The sequence below is a fragment of the Acinonyx jubatus genome, chromosome D2 (genome assembly GCF_027475565.1).
Source record: "Acinonyx jubatus isolate Ajub_Pintada_27869175 chromosome D2, VMU_Ajub_asm_v1.0, whole genome shotgun sequence".
In the NCBI taxonomy this organism is placed as follows: domain Eukaryota; kingdom Metazoa; phylum Chordata; class Mammalia; order Carnivora; family Felidae; genus Acinonyx; species Acinonyx jubatus.
This window is the reverse complement of record NC_069393.1, coordinates 6710639-6725382: the sequence shown is the minus strand read 5'-3', so window position 1 is coordinate 6725382 and position 14744 is coordinate 6710639. Positions and strand designations below refer to the sequence as shown.

Here is a 14744-nt window from a genome sequence, read left to right as displayed (position 1 = left end):
CTTTCCGATGTGGCCTCACACAAGCAATATGTGAAAAATAAGCCAAACGTAATAGAGAGGTATTTACCCCTTGTTCTATGCAGATACCAAATGGAGGCAGCAGTGAAGTTCCTTCAGAGTAAAACCCACCTATCATTTACGTTCGTTTCTCCCATAGTGTTACTTTGTAGAGAGTAGCCCCTCAATAAAACATTTGTGTTAATACATAGAATGACTTGTATAAATTTCTATGGTCCGTTTTATGTACCATGTTATGTCATACAAATGCAAATATTTTTCTTCTTCGCTGTTGAGAAACTCCTTCATTAATAAGCTTCAGAACTTTTATTTCTTACAATTCAGACCAATGCAGTTTAATTTTAAACCTCTAATGAGCATAAAAAATATGTCCTGCACGTTAGGAGGAGTTCCGCTTACACTTCAAGAACATCTCCCGAATAATGGACTGCGTTGGATGTGACAAATGCAGATTATGGGGGAAATTGCAGGTTTGTATTTTGTCTTCTGTTTTAAAACTATTTCTAACCTTAAATTTTCCTCCCGGGAAGTTGCAGGTTTTTAGTACAGTGCCCTCATTATTCACTGAAATTAGAGGATCTAAAGTGTGGATTTCCTGCTTCTTCGATGAAAAAGATGAATATATTAAATCTGTGTTATATGTGTAAGAATGTCTCTCCTGTTTGTGTTAATGATTTTGGTTTTATTGTATTTGTTTCTATTGGTACAATCTCAGATTCATTTTTTCTTCTTTTTTTTTTAATGTTTATTTTTGAGAGAGAGACAGAGTGTGAGCGGGGTTGGGGCAGAGAGGGAGAGACACACACGGAATCTGAAGCAGGCTCCAGGCTCTGAGCTGTCAGCACAGAGCCTGATGGGGGGCTTGAACCCACATAAAAGAGAAGTTCTGCCAAGCAGGCCCATTTCTGTGTCTATTCAGTGTGAAAGGATTGTTTGATGCTTTATCTTATTTATTTACAAGTATGACAAGAAGTCCTGGAAAGATCAAGAGACAAAATTTTTTCTCTAGTTCTAATTGATAAATTTTGAAGTGTGGTTTTCACTAATAGCTTCTACGTTTTGAATTGCTAGGGGCCATAAAGATTGCTTTCAGGGTTACATATTGAACACTGTTATTCTAATGGGATATTTTCTAGGTTAAAGCATCTTATAATTTATGTCCAACAAGTGTTAAGTTATTCAGGTTCCTTAATAGTTTAGATACATTTATCATATACATAATGTGTGAGGAAGTAGAAACTGTAATTTGCAGTTTAGCATTTTGGTGAAAAGTTCAGTTCATATGAATTTCTTGACTCTCATCACAGTGACTGCGTATTCCTTTTAACCTTTATAGTAATTATTACTACAGGAATTTAATTGTTAACATGTATCACTATTTTCTTTAGACTCAGGGTTTAGGAACTGCCCTGAAGATCCTATTCTCTGAAAAAGAAATCCAAAAGCTTCCAGAGAACAGCCCATCTAAAGGCTTCCAACTCACCCGACAGGAAATAGTTGCTCTTTTAAATGCTTTCGGGAGGTAAGAACGGTTTTCACAGTGAAGGCTTCTTGGGTTTTGCTGGCTTCAGCAGGACCACAAAGATCATCTTCTCTGCTAACGTCATTTGCTTTGTTTCGCTGACAAAGAGAAAGAATTCTATGGCATCCTACCTGTCCACACTGTCCAGGGTCTGCGCAGGTCCCAGGAAAAATGAATAAAGTCCGATCGCCTTCTCAGTGTCGTGGGGCAGATACTCTCCTGATAATGCTCCCTTCAGCTGGCTGTAGCCTGTTGGCACACAGCAGCAGGAGTAAGGAAAGGAAAGCTGGGTTGAGATGGTGAGAAAAGAAACAGACGACACCCTCTCACTGCTTTTTCTTTCCTAAGCCGAGGCGGCCTTTTCCCTTCGTTCGTTCTTACCCCATTCTCCCAGCACAGACACAGAGTTCGCTTTTGGTTTGCACACAGATGGTTTCAAACAGAATTTGAGTTTTCCCCCAGAGAGGCCTGCAGTACCAGTGAACTGAGAATACAGAGCAGAAGGAAAAGAATCCCAAAGTCAAGTCAAGGAAGAATTGTTTTAAAAAATAAGGAACCACGTGATGCAGAAATCATTTCTTAGGTTTTCTTTTTTTTTTTTTATTTTATTAAAAAAAAAATTTTTTTTTTTTAACGTTTATTTATTTTTGAGACAGAGACAGAGCATGAATGGGGGAGGGGCAGAGAGAGAGGGAGACACAGAATCGGAAGCAGGCTCCAGGCTCTGAGCCATCAGCCCAGAGCCCGACGTGGGGCTAGAACTCATGGACCGTGAGATCGTGACCTGAGCTGAAGTCGGACGCTCAACCGACTGAGCCACCCAGGCGCCCTTCTTAGGTTTTCTTAACGTGCATTTTTGAGTTAAAACGGGGCCATTAAATTAAATTGGCTCTTCCCCATCTTAGATATCACCTGTTGCTCCTGTGTATTTAAAGATGACTCTGTAGGTTGGGATTTCAGGCATATGACAGAGGACATAGGACATCAGTGATTAGTGCCTGATGGAAAATTTAGTTCACTCACTTATGAGGCCTATGAGTAAGATGGAACAGGAGAAACTGAATTAAAGTATTTAAATGAAATTTAAATGAAAAAGATGTTTGAATTTTTTTTTAACATTTATTTTTGAGAGAGACAGAGCATGAGCTGGGGCAGGGCAGAGAGAGAGGGAGACACAGAATCTGAAGCGAGCTCCAGGCTCTGAGCTGTCAGCACAAAGCCTGACGCGGGGCTCAAACCCACAAACTGTGAGATCATGACCTGAGCCAAAGTCGGACGCTTAACCAAATGAGCCACTCAGGCACCCCTTAAATGAAAAAGATTTTAAACAATTTAAGCATTTTAAATCCAAATTAAATTGAGGAAAAAAACAGATGTTCACGTCCTCAGATTTCTCTGAGTCTCCTAGAGAATATTCATAAATGCAACCCTCTGGCTCTAGTTCTGTATCCAGAGCCTGGTGTTCTCTCTTACTGTTCTTTAAAGACAACTGGACTCTGAGTCCGCGGTTTGGAGATCTAGAATCCCAGGCCTGCCATGTACTGGTCATGTGAGCTCAGGCAAATGACTTCACTCTTCCAGCTTGTGCCCCTCTCTGTGACAGATGGATGATAGAAAGTCGTCTCCCAGAGCTAACGTGATGATGACCTGAGATTAGACATGACCGTGCTTCTAAAACTAGAGGATGCTACCTGAATTCCATGGTAGGGGTGCTGGTGATGGGGATTTACAAACCAGTGGAGGTTCAGTGCTCTTGTTTTCGAGTATTTAAAAAATTGTCTTTGTGTCTCACCAGATGTGGGGAAACTGTTCTGCTAAGGGCAGTGACACTCAGGCTGGGATGGTCACACAAGGATACAGCCTAATTTAATCTCCTTTTTCTTCCCCAGGGAAACACAAACACTAGTTTATTCATGTGCTTTTTAAAGCTCTTAAAATAATCCTCTTCCCCCCACTCCCAATTATAAAAGTAATTCATGGTCATTATAAAAAATTTAGAAAAACATATGAGAGTATAATTTTAAAAATAAATTTAAAACTCATTCATATTCCCACTACCCAGGACTATTTCAGCATTTGTTGTATTTTTCATGTGTATTTTCCCCCTACTTCTAAGTAAAATATTTGTGTGTGCACGCATATATGTGTGTATGTGTTAACAGAATTGAAACATACTTTTGTTTATACGTATAATTTATTGTCAGGTTAGCTAACATACAGAGTGTGCAGTGTGCTCTTGGTTTTGGGGGTAGATTCCCATGATTCATCACTTACATACAGCACCCCAGTGCTCATCCCAACAAGTGCCCTCCTCAAGGCCCATCCCCCATTTTCCCTTCTACCCTGACCCCCGTCAACCCTCAGTTTGTTCTCTGTATTTAAGAGTCTTTTAGGGTTTGGCTCCCTCTCAGTGTGTAACTATCTTTTTTTTTTCCTTCCCTTTCCCCATGGTCCTATTAAGTTTCTCAAATCCCATATATGAGTGAGAACATGTGTTGTCTTTCTCTGACTGATTTATTTCACTCAGCAATAATACCCTCCAGTGCCATCCACTTTGTTACAGATGGGAAGATTTCATTCTTTTTCATCACTGAGTAGTATTCCATTGTGTACATAAACCACATCTTTTTTATTCATTTGTCAGCTGATGGACATTTTGGCTCTTTCTATAACTTGGCTGTTGTTCATAGTGCTGAAAGCATACTTTTTGTGTATTTTCATGTTCTATTTGGCATTGTATTACAATCATTTCCTGATACGATTACATTTTTTAATAAGGATTATTCTTTTTATTTTTGAGAAGAAAATATTATATTAGATGCATGACATAATGATTTGTTGTTTGTATGTATTGTGGGATTTTTACTACAGTAAGACTAGTTAACATCCATCACGACAGTTACAGAAATCTTGTTCTTGTGACAAGCTTTAAAGTTTACTTTCTTAGCAACTTCCAAATACATAAGCATTATTTTATTTTTTATGAGGTTTTTCAGTTCCAGTATAGTTAACATAGTGTTATATTAATTTCAGCTGTACAATATAGTGACTCCACACTTCCATACATCACGTGCTCATCACGACAAGTGCATTCCTTAATTCCCATCCCTGCTTAACCCATCCCTGTATCCCCTCCCCTCTAGTGACCATCAGTTTGTTCTCTTATAGTTAAGAGTCTGTTTCTTGGCTTGTCTCTCTCTCTTAAATATGCGCCAATATTCTGTTATAAGGACACACTGCAATTAACTTAGCACCACTCTCCTCTTAATCTTAGTTGAGCTTTATTTTTTTAATTCGTATGGATCCTATACATTTACTTTTTCCTTAAAGAATGTAACAGTTTTTGTTACTAATTGTTATGGGATTTGTTCATTATATCTTTTACCTGATTATCAGTCCATTTGTTTTTTAAATGTTTGGGTGTTTTTGTTATTTGTGTTTGTTTGTTTTATGTTTGTTTTTGAGAGAGAGCATGCAAGAGTGGGGGTGGGGGCAAAGAGAGGGAAGGACAGAGGATCCGAAGCAGGCTCTAGGCTCCACACTGACAGCACAGAGCCCAATGCGGGGCTCAAACCCACAAACCGTAGGATCACGACCTAAGCTGAAGTCGGACACTTAACCGACTGAGCCACCCAGGCGCCCCTCAGTCCATTTAAATAGTAAATGACTGGCTACACTAACACATACTAACACATAAAAATTATTGTGTTACACCTCGGGGAGGTTGTGCATTAGCTTTACATAAGTGAATTCGTAGTTTTCTCTGTCCAACAGCCTATTTAATACAGTTTTAGCTCAGGGCACCCAGCACCACATTGCTCTGTCACGTGATGCTGGTGAGCAGGGACATACAATGCGCACTGTCTTCAGTTCTAGCCACTGAACTGAAGCCATTTCGGCCATTTTCCAGGGAAAATGTGGTTTCTGTATCTTGAATACTCTGTAAGTATCTTTCCTACACGAACAGCCATTTTCTGCTAGTTTCTACATTTGTATCAAATGGTTTGCATACGGCATTAATATACCCGTTGGGTGTTAGGATATCCTGTAACGCGCCTCTGAAAGAGAGAAGCAGCAGGTAGACACAGGTGCGCCCGTGCCCTCCTGTGTACGAAGGTGTCACACGTCTCTTGGGTAATACGTTGTGAGGTCTGGGACTCCTCTCCACAGAGACTGTGCTGTGATGGCCCCTGGCTGTGCTGGCCAGTGTGTGGTCTCTGGGTGAAAGGAATCCCTGTGGTTAATTTGTGTGTAACCTTGGAGCTCTCTGATCCTCCGCCGTCTGTGTCTAAATCAGACTTCGAGCATGCTTTTTCATTCTGAACACCCCTCCTGCTATTTACTCAGCTCTCTTTTCTTTAGTTTTGGGCCTTGGTTTCTTTGCTGTACCTTCATATGTATTTTGACAGGTTTTTTTTAGAAGTAGGTACTTTAACACACATGATTTTACACATTTATTTTGTTTAATAATTACACTGCTTTTTTCTGATAATCAAAAACTGTTTCAATCCTTTAATATTCTGAGGATTAGAGTAAGAATTCACTTTCTATTAATCCACATCTTGCAAGCATCTTAGAAGAGTATAAAGAAAACATTGTTGAGACTCTAGAGAGCATGGACTTTTTGAGAGGCTGTGTGGTCATGGGATATGATGGACAGGTTGGAACCCATCTATTAGTTGGGTGACCCTGAAAAATTACTGATTTATTTGAGCCTCAGTTTTCCTCAAATAGGACATCAAGGTTAATTTTATCTACCTTGTAGAATTTTTTCCTGATGACTGAGAGTATGTGTCTGATGTGCTCAGGACATTGCCTAGCATATCCTAAGCTTTTAATATAAGAAAACATATTAAGTACTTAGAGGAAAGAAAGACATTTAATACTGCATACTACATCATCTTATGTTCTAGAAAGAAAAACATTAGACTTTATTCTGTCAACCCTAAATTGTACATAGGGTAACTGGGCTTATAGAATTATTTTTTGTGATTCCCATTCCAGAATTTTTGGGCCTGGACCCAGAAGCATGCATGCATTCATTAACTGATTCAGTAATTATTTATTGAACACCTTCAATATTGATGGGCATAGGGCACAGGTATTCACCATGAGATAAATAAACCATCTTTACCTTGTGGGGCTTATAGTCCCCCCATGTGGTAAAAAATCCACGTATAACTTTGGATTCCCCCAAATTGTAACTATTAATAGTCTACTGTTGATCAGTAAAACCTTACAAATAGCATAAGCAGTCTATTAACACCTATTTCATACATTATATGTATTATGTACTGTAGTCTTAGAATAAAGTAAGCTGGAGAGGAGAAAGGTTATTAAGCAGATCATAAGAGAAAATACATTTACAGTACTGTATTTATTGAAAAAAATCTTTGTGTAAGTGGCCCCTTGCAGTTCAAACCTGTGCTCAAGGGTCACCTATAGTGTGTTTGGGGAGCGACAGGGAAGGACTGAATATTTGGAGAGGAAGGTGCACCATGAATTTGTATGACCAACTGTAAATGATTTGAGATTCTTTATTGTAATGAGTTATTCATATCACGGTTCCCGTCATTAGTCTAGAATCTGTTGTTAATAAGTGACATAGCTCCCTTTTCCCCTTCTGAGCCAAGACTGAGGAACCATACCTGTGTGTTTTGCCAGTCTTTAATCGTTAATTACAGCGTGTTCATTTAAAAATGGAATTTCCATTGTTCAGTGTTACTTACCTTCTTTTATTTTGGATTTTGCTTTCAAATTGTAGCTCATATCACCGTATCAATAATTTGAAATATGTGCACATATTAACTGTCCTAATATGTTCTTTTTTTTCTTCTTTTCTAGGCTTTCTACAAGTATAAGAGAGTTACAGAATTTTAAAGTCTTATTACAACACAGTAGGTAATAAAGGCTTTTATATGTCTAATTAGAGACATAATGTGACTGTGTGAAGCCTGTTAGTCTTGGACATTCAGCAGAAGGAGACTAATCTTCAAAGACTTGAAGAAAGAATTCTGAACTCTTAAAGAGAAAATTCAAATGTTCACTTGAATATTTATGATTCTTAATAGATTGTCAATTAGAGGTATTTATAAATGAAGTATATGCTTTTAAAACATGTAAATTATACTAATTCTGTGTTTAATTTCATGTTTCCACTTGTTGACTATTTTGCTATTCTGTTTAGAACTGGTTTTGTGCTTACTCTATTATTCTTGATTTCCAGTTGTCCAACTTCTATGACCATCCTGATAACACTGTTAGCAGTCTGTTCTGGAAAAAGAGAGCTAGAGAACAAATGTTGCTTAGAGCTGATATCCGTGATAAAAATTTATCAGTGATCTTTGAAACGTGTTTGGATTAGCTTTGCCTCATTCCGGGTGTCACCCTCTGTAACATGGAGGCGTCGGTGTGATGAATGGTACTTTCAGTGTAAGAATCCCCATCCCCAGGGCTTCAGCTTCAGTTTCCCTGGTGTTTATGTAAGATTTTTAGTTGCCGTTGTTGGGGCTGTTTTGGTCTAAAGGCCCTGCTTCAGTAGAGGTGAAAAAGCACCATCCCCTGTGCTGGCTGCCCGGCCAGACCCCCCAAGTGTGTCGTGGGCAGGTCTTCACCTAGAGCCTATCCTATATACCCATTTCCTTTGACTCTGTATTTCTCTGTCCGTACTCGAATTACAGAATTTTTGTTCACTTTGAGAAAACAAAAAAATTGCGTGAATATTTAAGTTTTGCCTTGATAAAATGTGAATGGGATTATATGGATCTGTAACGCCACCTTCAAACATTATGTACACAAAATTTACTCTTTTAAATTAAGCATTTTTAAAGGAATTTTATTTTTATTTTTATTTTATTTTAGAATACAATCTATGCAATCCCCTGTCAACCTGAATATCTTCAGTAGGTCATTCGAGCAGGTAGAGGAGTTCAAGCCTCCGTGATGCTCCCCGTCCCCGCCTCTCTTTTCCTTTCAGTCCCTTGTATATAAATGGTACCTTGTGGGACTTGTACCAACAAGTGACTCTCAAGTCCTCAGCTTATTTTCTAAAGCTGGGGTTTAGATATCCTTAATATTTAAAATACTCTTTTTAAAGCTGTTAGAGATAGATTAATTTGGAAGGAGGCATCTGTGTAGAAGTAATGCGGGGACATTTCTCCTTCAGTCTTTTATGAAGTGCTCTTAAACCCACATCTCACCTGCCAGAGTCTGAAATGTGTTCATTGATGATTTAGTGGAGTGTTTTAAATTGTGCTTCGTTGGCTCACCCCTCTTTTAAAAATACTCGGTCATCCCTTGGAGGGATATGGCTGAAGGGGAGTAAGGTCTCACTAGTTAATTATTTTCTTACCCAATTTCTAACCTTTATAGACCCAGGGGTTTTTTGTTGTTGATGGTGGTGACTTGTTTGTTTGTTAAGTCGAATAAAACAGACCGGCTTGACTGGAGAGCCTTCTCTACTTTTTCTTTTCATTCTTAGGAATGTAAGTATTGGGCGGTGGGAGAGGGGGACCTTAAGGTAAAAAGTGAGTAAGTAATTTTGTTGGTAAATTAGTAAGAATTATTCTTAGTGTTCATTCAGAGTTTAAGAAAATGTGAAAGTTTTGCACTTTGTCTATTACTGTAAGTTTCAAAAATCGTTTGGTAGTGTTACTTTACTGTTCCCTCCGTTAAAGATAAAACTGTTATTTAAATTCTGTTGACTGGAGAAAATCCTTGGTCATTTCCATTTATTGCTTTTTTTCTTTATGTGATTTGCTTGAAGCTTAGGAAAAATTGTATATTAGAGTGAGTTCTGGGAAATTAAAAGGTTAGGATTCAGTTCTTTTCAGGGTTTTAATGGATGTTTTCACTACCAAGAAAATAAACAAGTGAAGTATTCTTAAGCTGAAATTTATGTAACTTTATTTTACCGCAAATTGGATGGGGGGTGGGGCAGCCTACATTTTCACGTATGTGTGTATCTCCTAAATGTACATGTAGGAACCTCTGTTTTGTGCGCCTGGTGATACTGTATGATCTTTGTGATATAATGTGTTTTTCTAAGTCACAGACCCCCTTGTGCAGGGACACTAGAGCACTGAGTGTGTCGTGAAAACACGTGGCTGGTATCTCCTCCCACGTTTTGTCTTCTTCTCGTCACCTGATTTAAAAATCCAGCACTTGATACTATAACTGACAGAAATGATTGTACCGGCTGATGAAGTAGTGAAAATGAAGAAAAGGAAAATAATTCCTTCCTTCAACAGCATGGGTTTATTTTTTTTCCCTTAAGTGGCATCTATGTAAGTTAGAAATATTATATATTAAAACTGATAAAATTTGAATGCTTCTCCTGTGTTGATTCTTAGATTATCAAGAGGATCAGACAGAATACTAAGTTTTCAGCTTTGAAATTTAAGTCAGACATGCTGACACGATAACGTTGTGAATTACTCAATACTTGTCAGCTCCATGTGTATACGAAACACTGCCATATTTTTGGACTTGACCTAGGTGCCACTGTAAGAAAGGGCAGCTGTTTCCATCTACGTCAGCATCACCTTCAGCTGGAAGTTGGGGGGCAGCCGACAGTCCAGCACTCGGCAGTTTGCAGCCTGAAGTGCCCGCAGAACCCCTGGCTGTCCACCACAGCACGCAGACTGCTTCCGTGGGATCGCAGAAATGATTTGGTGAAACGTCACAGACGCAGACATGCCCGCAGGTGGGTGTGCGTTCTAGCTTCAGATCTGAACAGGTGCAGCTTTGATTTTGAACACCGTTCTAATAATCCATTGTGGTACCCACCAGACTGTAGAAAATGTGAATTAAAGTAAATGTTTCTGCGATCTTTCTTTTCTTGTTCCCTTCCCCCCCCCCCCAACCTCCATCCCCGCCCCGCCTTTGAAATGTTTCCTGTTATGAGCTGAGGATTTGATTATAGTTAGTGGAGAAGTGAGAGAGGACGGAAGCAGTCAGAGCTGGTTTCTCGGAATGGCAGCCACCGGCCTCCAGCGTGCAGGGTTTCCTCGGGCTCCTGGTCGCTTCGGCAGCACCAGTAGGTAGGTCCGGTGACTAATCCGTTTTAGGAGAGAACGGAGAAGAGTGGAGGACTAACTTGTCCGTAGTCACAAATTGTAGGTTGTGGGACTAAAGTTTAAAACCAGCAAGTCTGACTCCATGTCCTTTGCTCGGAATGTAGTGTATCTGTGTTATCACAGAAGTTGGCTTATAATACTCCACGAAAAATTGGGGACTTTGAGTATTTTTTGACTTGTTTTGAGTCACAAGGCTTTTCAAATATTCTTTATTTAATTTTCCAGATAAGTAATACATTCGCATGGTTGAAAAACCAAAAAATAGGAAAGGCCGTACAGTGGAATGTCTTCTGTCTGTCCTTGGCCAACCTCCCATACTGCGGACCTGCCCCACCCTTCACCCCTCACCCCAGCCTCTGCCCTTGGTTTCTTAGGTTTCCATCCACACTCTACTTGGGCTTTACACAAGCAAATAACAAATGTAAAGTCTTCATTTTGCCTCTCATTTTTACCCAGGAGTAGCATCCTATACATACCATCTGCTTTTACTCACTTAATTTTTCTTGGTAGTCTTCCCATATCACTAGTTACTTCACTCATTAAATAAACTTTTTTTTTTTTACTAACTGCTCGATATTCCATAGTGTGAATGGACAGTCGTTTAATGCACCAACGCCCTACTAACGGGCATGTGTCATTCCACACATATGTAAATATGTACTTGTAGAATAAATTCCGCAAAATGGAATTGTTGGGTCACAGGCCATATCCATTTATAATTTTGAAAGATAGACTGTTTCCCTCCACGGAGGCGGTTTCACCGAATTGACGGACCTACATGCTTACCCGCCACCTTACCTACGTGGATGTGGGTTTGCTGTTTGCTGTTCTGATAGATACAAAATTGTGTATCAGTGTGTTTTAGTTTTGATTTTTCTATTACCAGCGAGACTGACTCCTTTTAACATGTTGAAAATCCATGGTGTTTGTACGTGTCTTTTGAGTTCGTATCTTTTACCCATTTTTGTACTACACTGTTGATCTTCTGTTTCTGCGAGTGCTTTGTTACAGATATTAATCCTTTGTATTTTTTTTTTTCTCTATTTGGTGTCTGTCTTGTGACTTGGCTTATTTAGGGTCGCTTTGCCATGCAATTTTTTTTAACGCAGTCTAATTTATCAGTTTCTCAGTGGTTTCTGGACTTTGAGTCAGAGTTAGAAATACCTTCTTGCTTTCAGAGCAGTGATTCATCTACCTTTTCTTTTAGAACTTTCACGGCTGTTTGTAGATCGGAATTTGATTCCTTTGGAGTGTGTCCTGGCATGGGGCGTAAGTTATGGATTCGACCCAATTTCTTCCTGCCTGATTGCTCAGTTGTTCCAGTGTCATTACTGGACAGTTCATCTTGTCCTCACCAGTCTGAGATGCTACATTTATTGTATCTAAGACCCTACATGCATTTAGGTCTGTATCTGGGTTCTCCGCTGCATCGGTCTGTTGACTCAGGTACCAGTACCACAGTTATTTTAATTACTCGGGGTCTGTGTTTAAATATCTGGTGTGGTGGGCCCCTCTTCTCCCCAACCTCCCTTTTTTTAAAAAGTTTTCTTTAGCTTTGCTTGTTTATTCCATATGAGTTTTAAAAACATTCTTGAACATACAGACCATGCTAGAACGTGGCCCTATTTGGTGTTTTTTCTGGAGAGTTGCCCTTTTAACCACCTAATGTGTCCCTACTCCTTTTATTCTTTACCTGATAAGAATCTACTGTTTACTGCCTGTTGTGTGCATTATTTCACTGTTTCACCTGCCAGTGCCCAGACAGGTGAGGGCCACGACTGGGCATGCAGTGCCTGTGTAGACCTATTTTCATCTCCATGCTCCTGTTTTAAGAGGGAGTTCTCAAATGATTTCTAAGAGGCTATCTTTACGTAAAATCCTTATTTCCTTTTTTATTCCATTATGAATTCTTTACCCAAAAGCTACATATCTGTCAGACTCCTAAGAAAACAGGGATAGGCCATTATAGGAATATTATAGTTGTCAAATCAATACATAGCAGATACAAGTGCAAATCAAAGAAGTTACCCTTAAAAAAGACACCGTGTACCACAAGAACAGGATTGGACTGTTCATTCACTGTTGTGGGTGTCGGGACAGTGAACAAAACACAAATACCCCAGCCATCATGTAGCTTATGAATTATGTAACCTAACTAGGCTATCCCTAGCTTCTAGCGAGGACACACCCAGGAATAGCTAACATAGAAACCTGTCTAGCAGAGAAGATGTCCTCAGTGTGAACACATCTTCGTGTCTCTCTGACGATGCCATCCAGTTGTCACAGATGGATTAAAATCACACTGTAACACCCCTCGTTCACAGCAGAGTCCACATTCTTCAGGCAGCACTCGGATAAATTATTTAACTTTCCATACGGATTTCCTTCACAGAATATGCCTCCGAATGGGAAAGTGTTCTCCACTGCGTAGGTGTTAGGTCTGCAAACTTCAGTAAGGGGACAGCAGACCACGGGTACTCAGTAACACAAACTGATCAGGCTCTGACAAAACATTTGTTCTTCCTAAACATACCGTTTTATATCTCAATTAATGCCCGAATTCAAGGAGCACCATGTGGGGACCGCCAAGGGACGGGAGGGGCTGTTGTCGGTTAGCAAGATTCGTGGAAAACAGGTTCAGAGAAAGGGAGGGATTTAGAGGGAAGTCACAAATCTAGCTTGAGGAAGCAGGCATCTGATCTCCAGTTCTGGCCACGCTGAAGTTCAGAGGCAGAAAACCTGTTCTGGAGATAAAGAGGCTTAATGTTCTGAGCCTTAACGTTGCAAAAGGGAAGACAGATTTGGAGGCTATGCTGGCATGAAGTATCATCAGCTTCTGGGCAGAGAGAGGAGAGGTTTCAGCCACAGGTCAGAGAAAAGATGAAAATCCAGCTTTGGAGGAACCAGGTGGATTCCATCAGGAGCTGGTGATTTGGATCCGAGGACTTGGATCCCCTAATTGATGATCGGGGTGGTCCACCTCAGAACTCCACGCGGAGGGACCTGCCGTGAAGGCCCAGGCCCCGAGGAGCTGCGTGACCGGCACAAGGAATCCACAGTGATATCTAGGTTGGAGGTATGGGGACATCTTTAGCTACTTCCAGGTATTCTGACCCACTGGCACAAGGCCTTTGCATATATCCCTACTAAGGGCCGAGAGCAGAGTTAACGGACGGATGCTGCTGAGTTTATACCCTGGACCCACAGACTGGCAAACACCCAATAATCCCAGTGTCTAGCACATAATAAGCACTCTATAGACACAAGATTCCACTCCCTTCGTTCCTTAAATGTTTCCTCACGTGAATCACTTTACGGTTTCTGATGAGAATTTCATTATTTTAGCCTGATCCTTTCCAACAGCTCCTCTCTCTGGACCATGAGAAGCCTTAAAATAGCATTATACATAGTTAGAAACTTTTTTAATTAGTGAAATTCTCACTAACCTGGGACAAAAAAATGGAAAGGCCTAGGAGATAGGTCTTTGATGGACCTGACACTTGTCTAGGTTTTATTATACATCCTCTAAAGTGAAAAGGTATTTTTTAAACAAAGTTTCTTCAGTTGGAAACCTTCAAAAAAGGTTCAAATACTTACACCCATTTAATTCTAATGTAAATTTACCTTTATTAAAAAAATAAAAGCAATGTTCTAAAAAAATAAAAGCAATATTCTAGTAATATCTACTGTGAGTAAATATAAATGAGAACCTTTTCCTCAAAGCACTTTTCGTGCTCTAGGATTTACTAATGCTTATTCCTTTCCTCTTAATAGGAATTAAGTGTTCAAGGCCAACAAAGAGCAGTTCTGTTGGATTTTGGTAAAAGAGGGTATCTGGGGACGCACTTGCAGGTGTCCCTGATTTACACAGCTAAACAAGCACAGTTTTAACAACGTGCCTGATACATTCAAGAGAGAACTGGCATAACTAAATACGATTGATGTGTAGAGTGCAACCGTCAAAACTTCTTACGGTCCCAGCTCCGTGTATCACAATCACTGGCTCAATTAAACAGGTTAATTGTAGAAAGAAAAAAAGAGCCGATGAAAGGTATCCACACGACTCAGCTGGCACCTGTAGACCGTTACCTGCAGGAGTGCACGCCCATTCTGCAAGATCTCCAGCA

General features: G+C 39.9%; 1 protein-coding gene across 1 annotated transcript in view; it reads left to right on the top strand.

Annotated features, from left to right (window-relative positions):
* The window catches only part of ERO1B (endoplasmic reticulum oxidoreductase 1 beta), a 61664-nt gene extending 51296 nt beyond the window's left edge, over positions 1-10368 (top strand). The window contains exons 14-17 of the mRNA XM_027046960.2: positions 402-488; positions 1407-1540; positions 7385-7441; positions 10037-10368. Of these exons, the coding sequence (XP_026902761.1) occupies positions 402-488; positions 1407-1540; positions 7385-7441; positions 10037-10208 (450 nt within the window). The 3' untranslated portion in view covers positions 10209-10368. The remainder of the gene's footprint in view (positions 1-401; positions 489-1406; positions 1541-7384; positions 7442-10036) is intronic.
* Positions 10369-14744: the final 4376 nt, after the last annotated feature.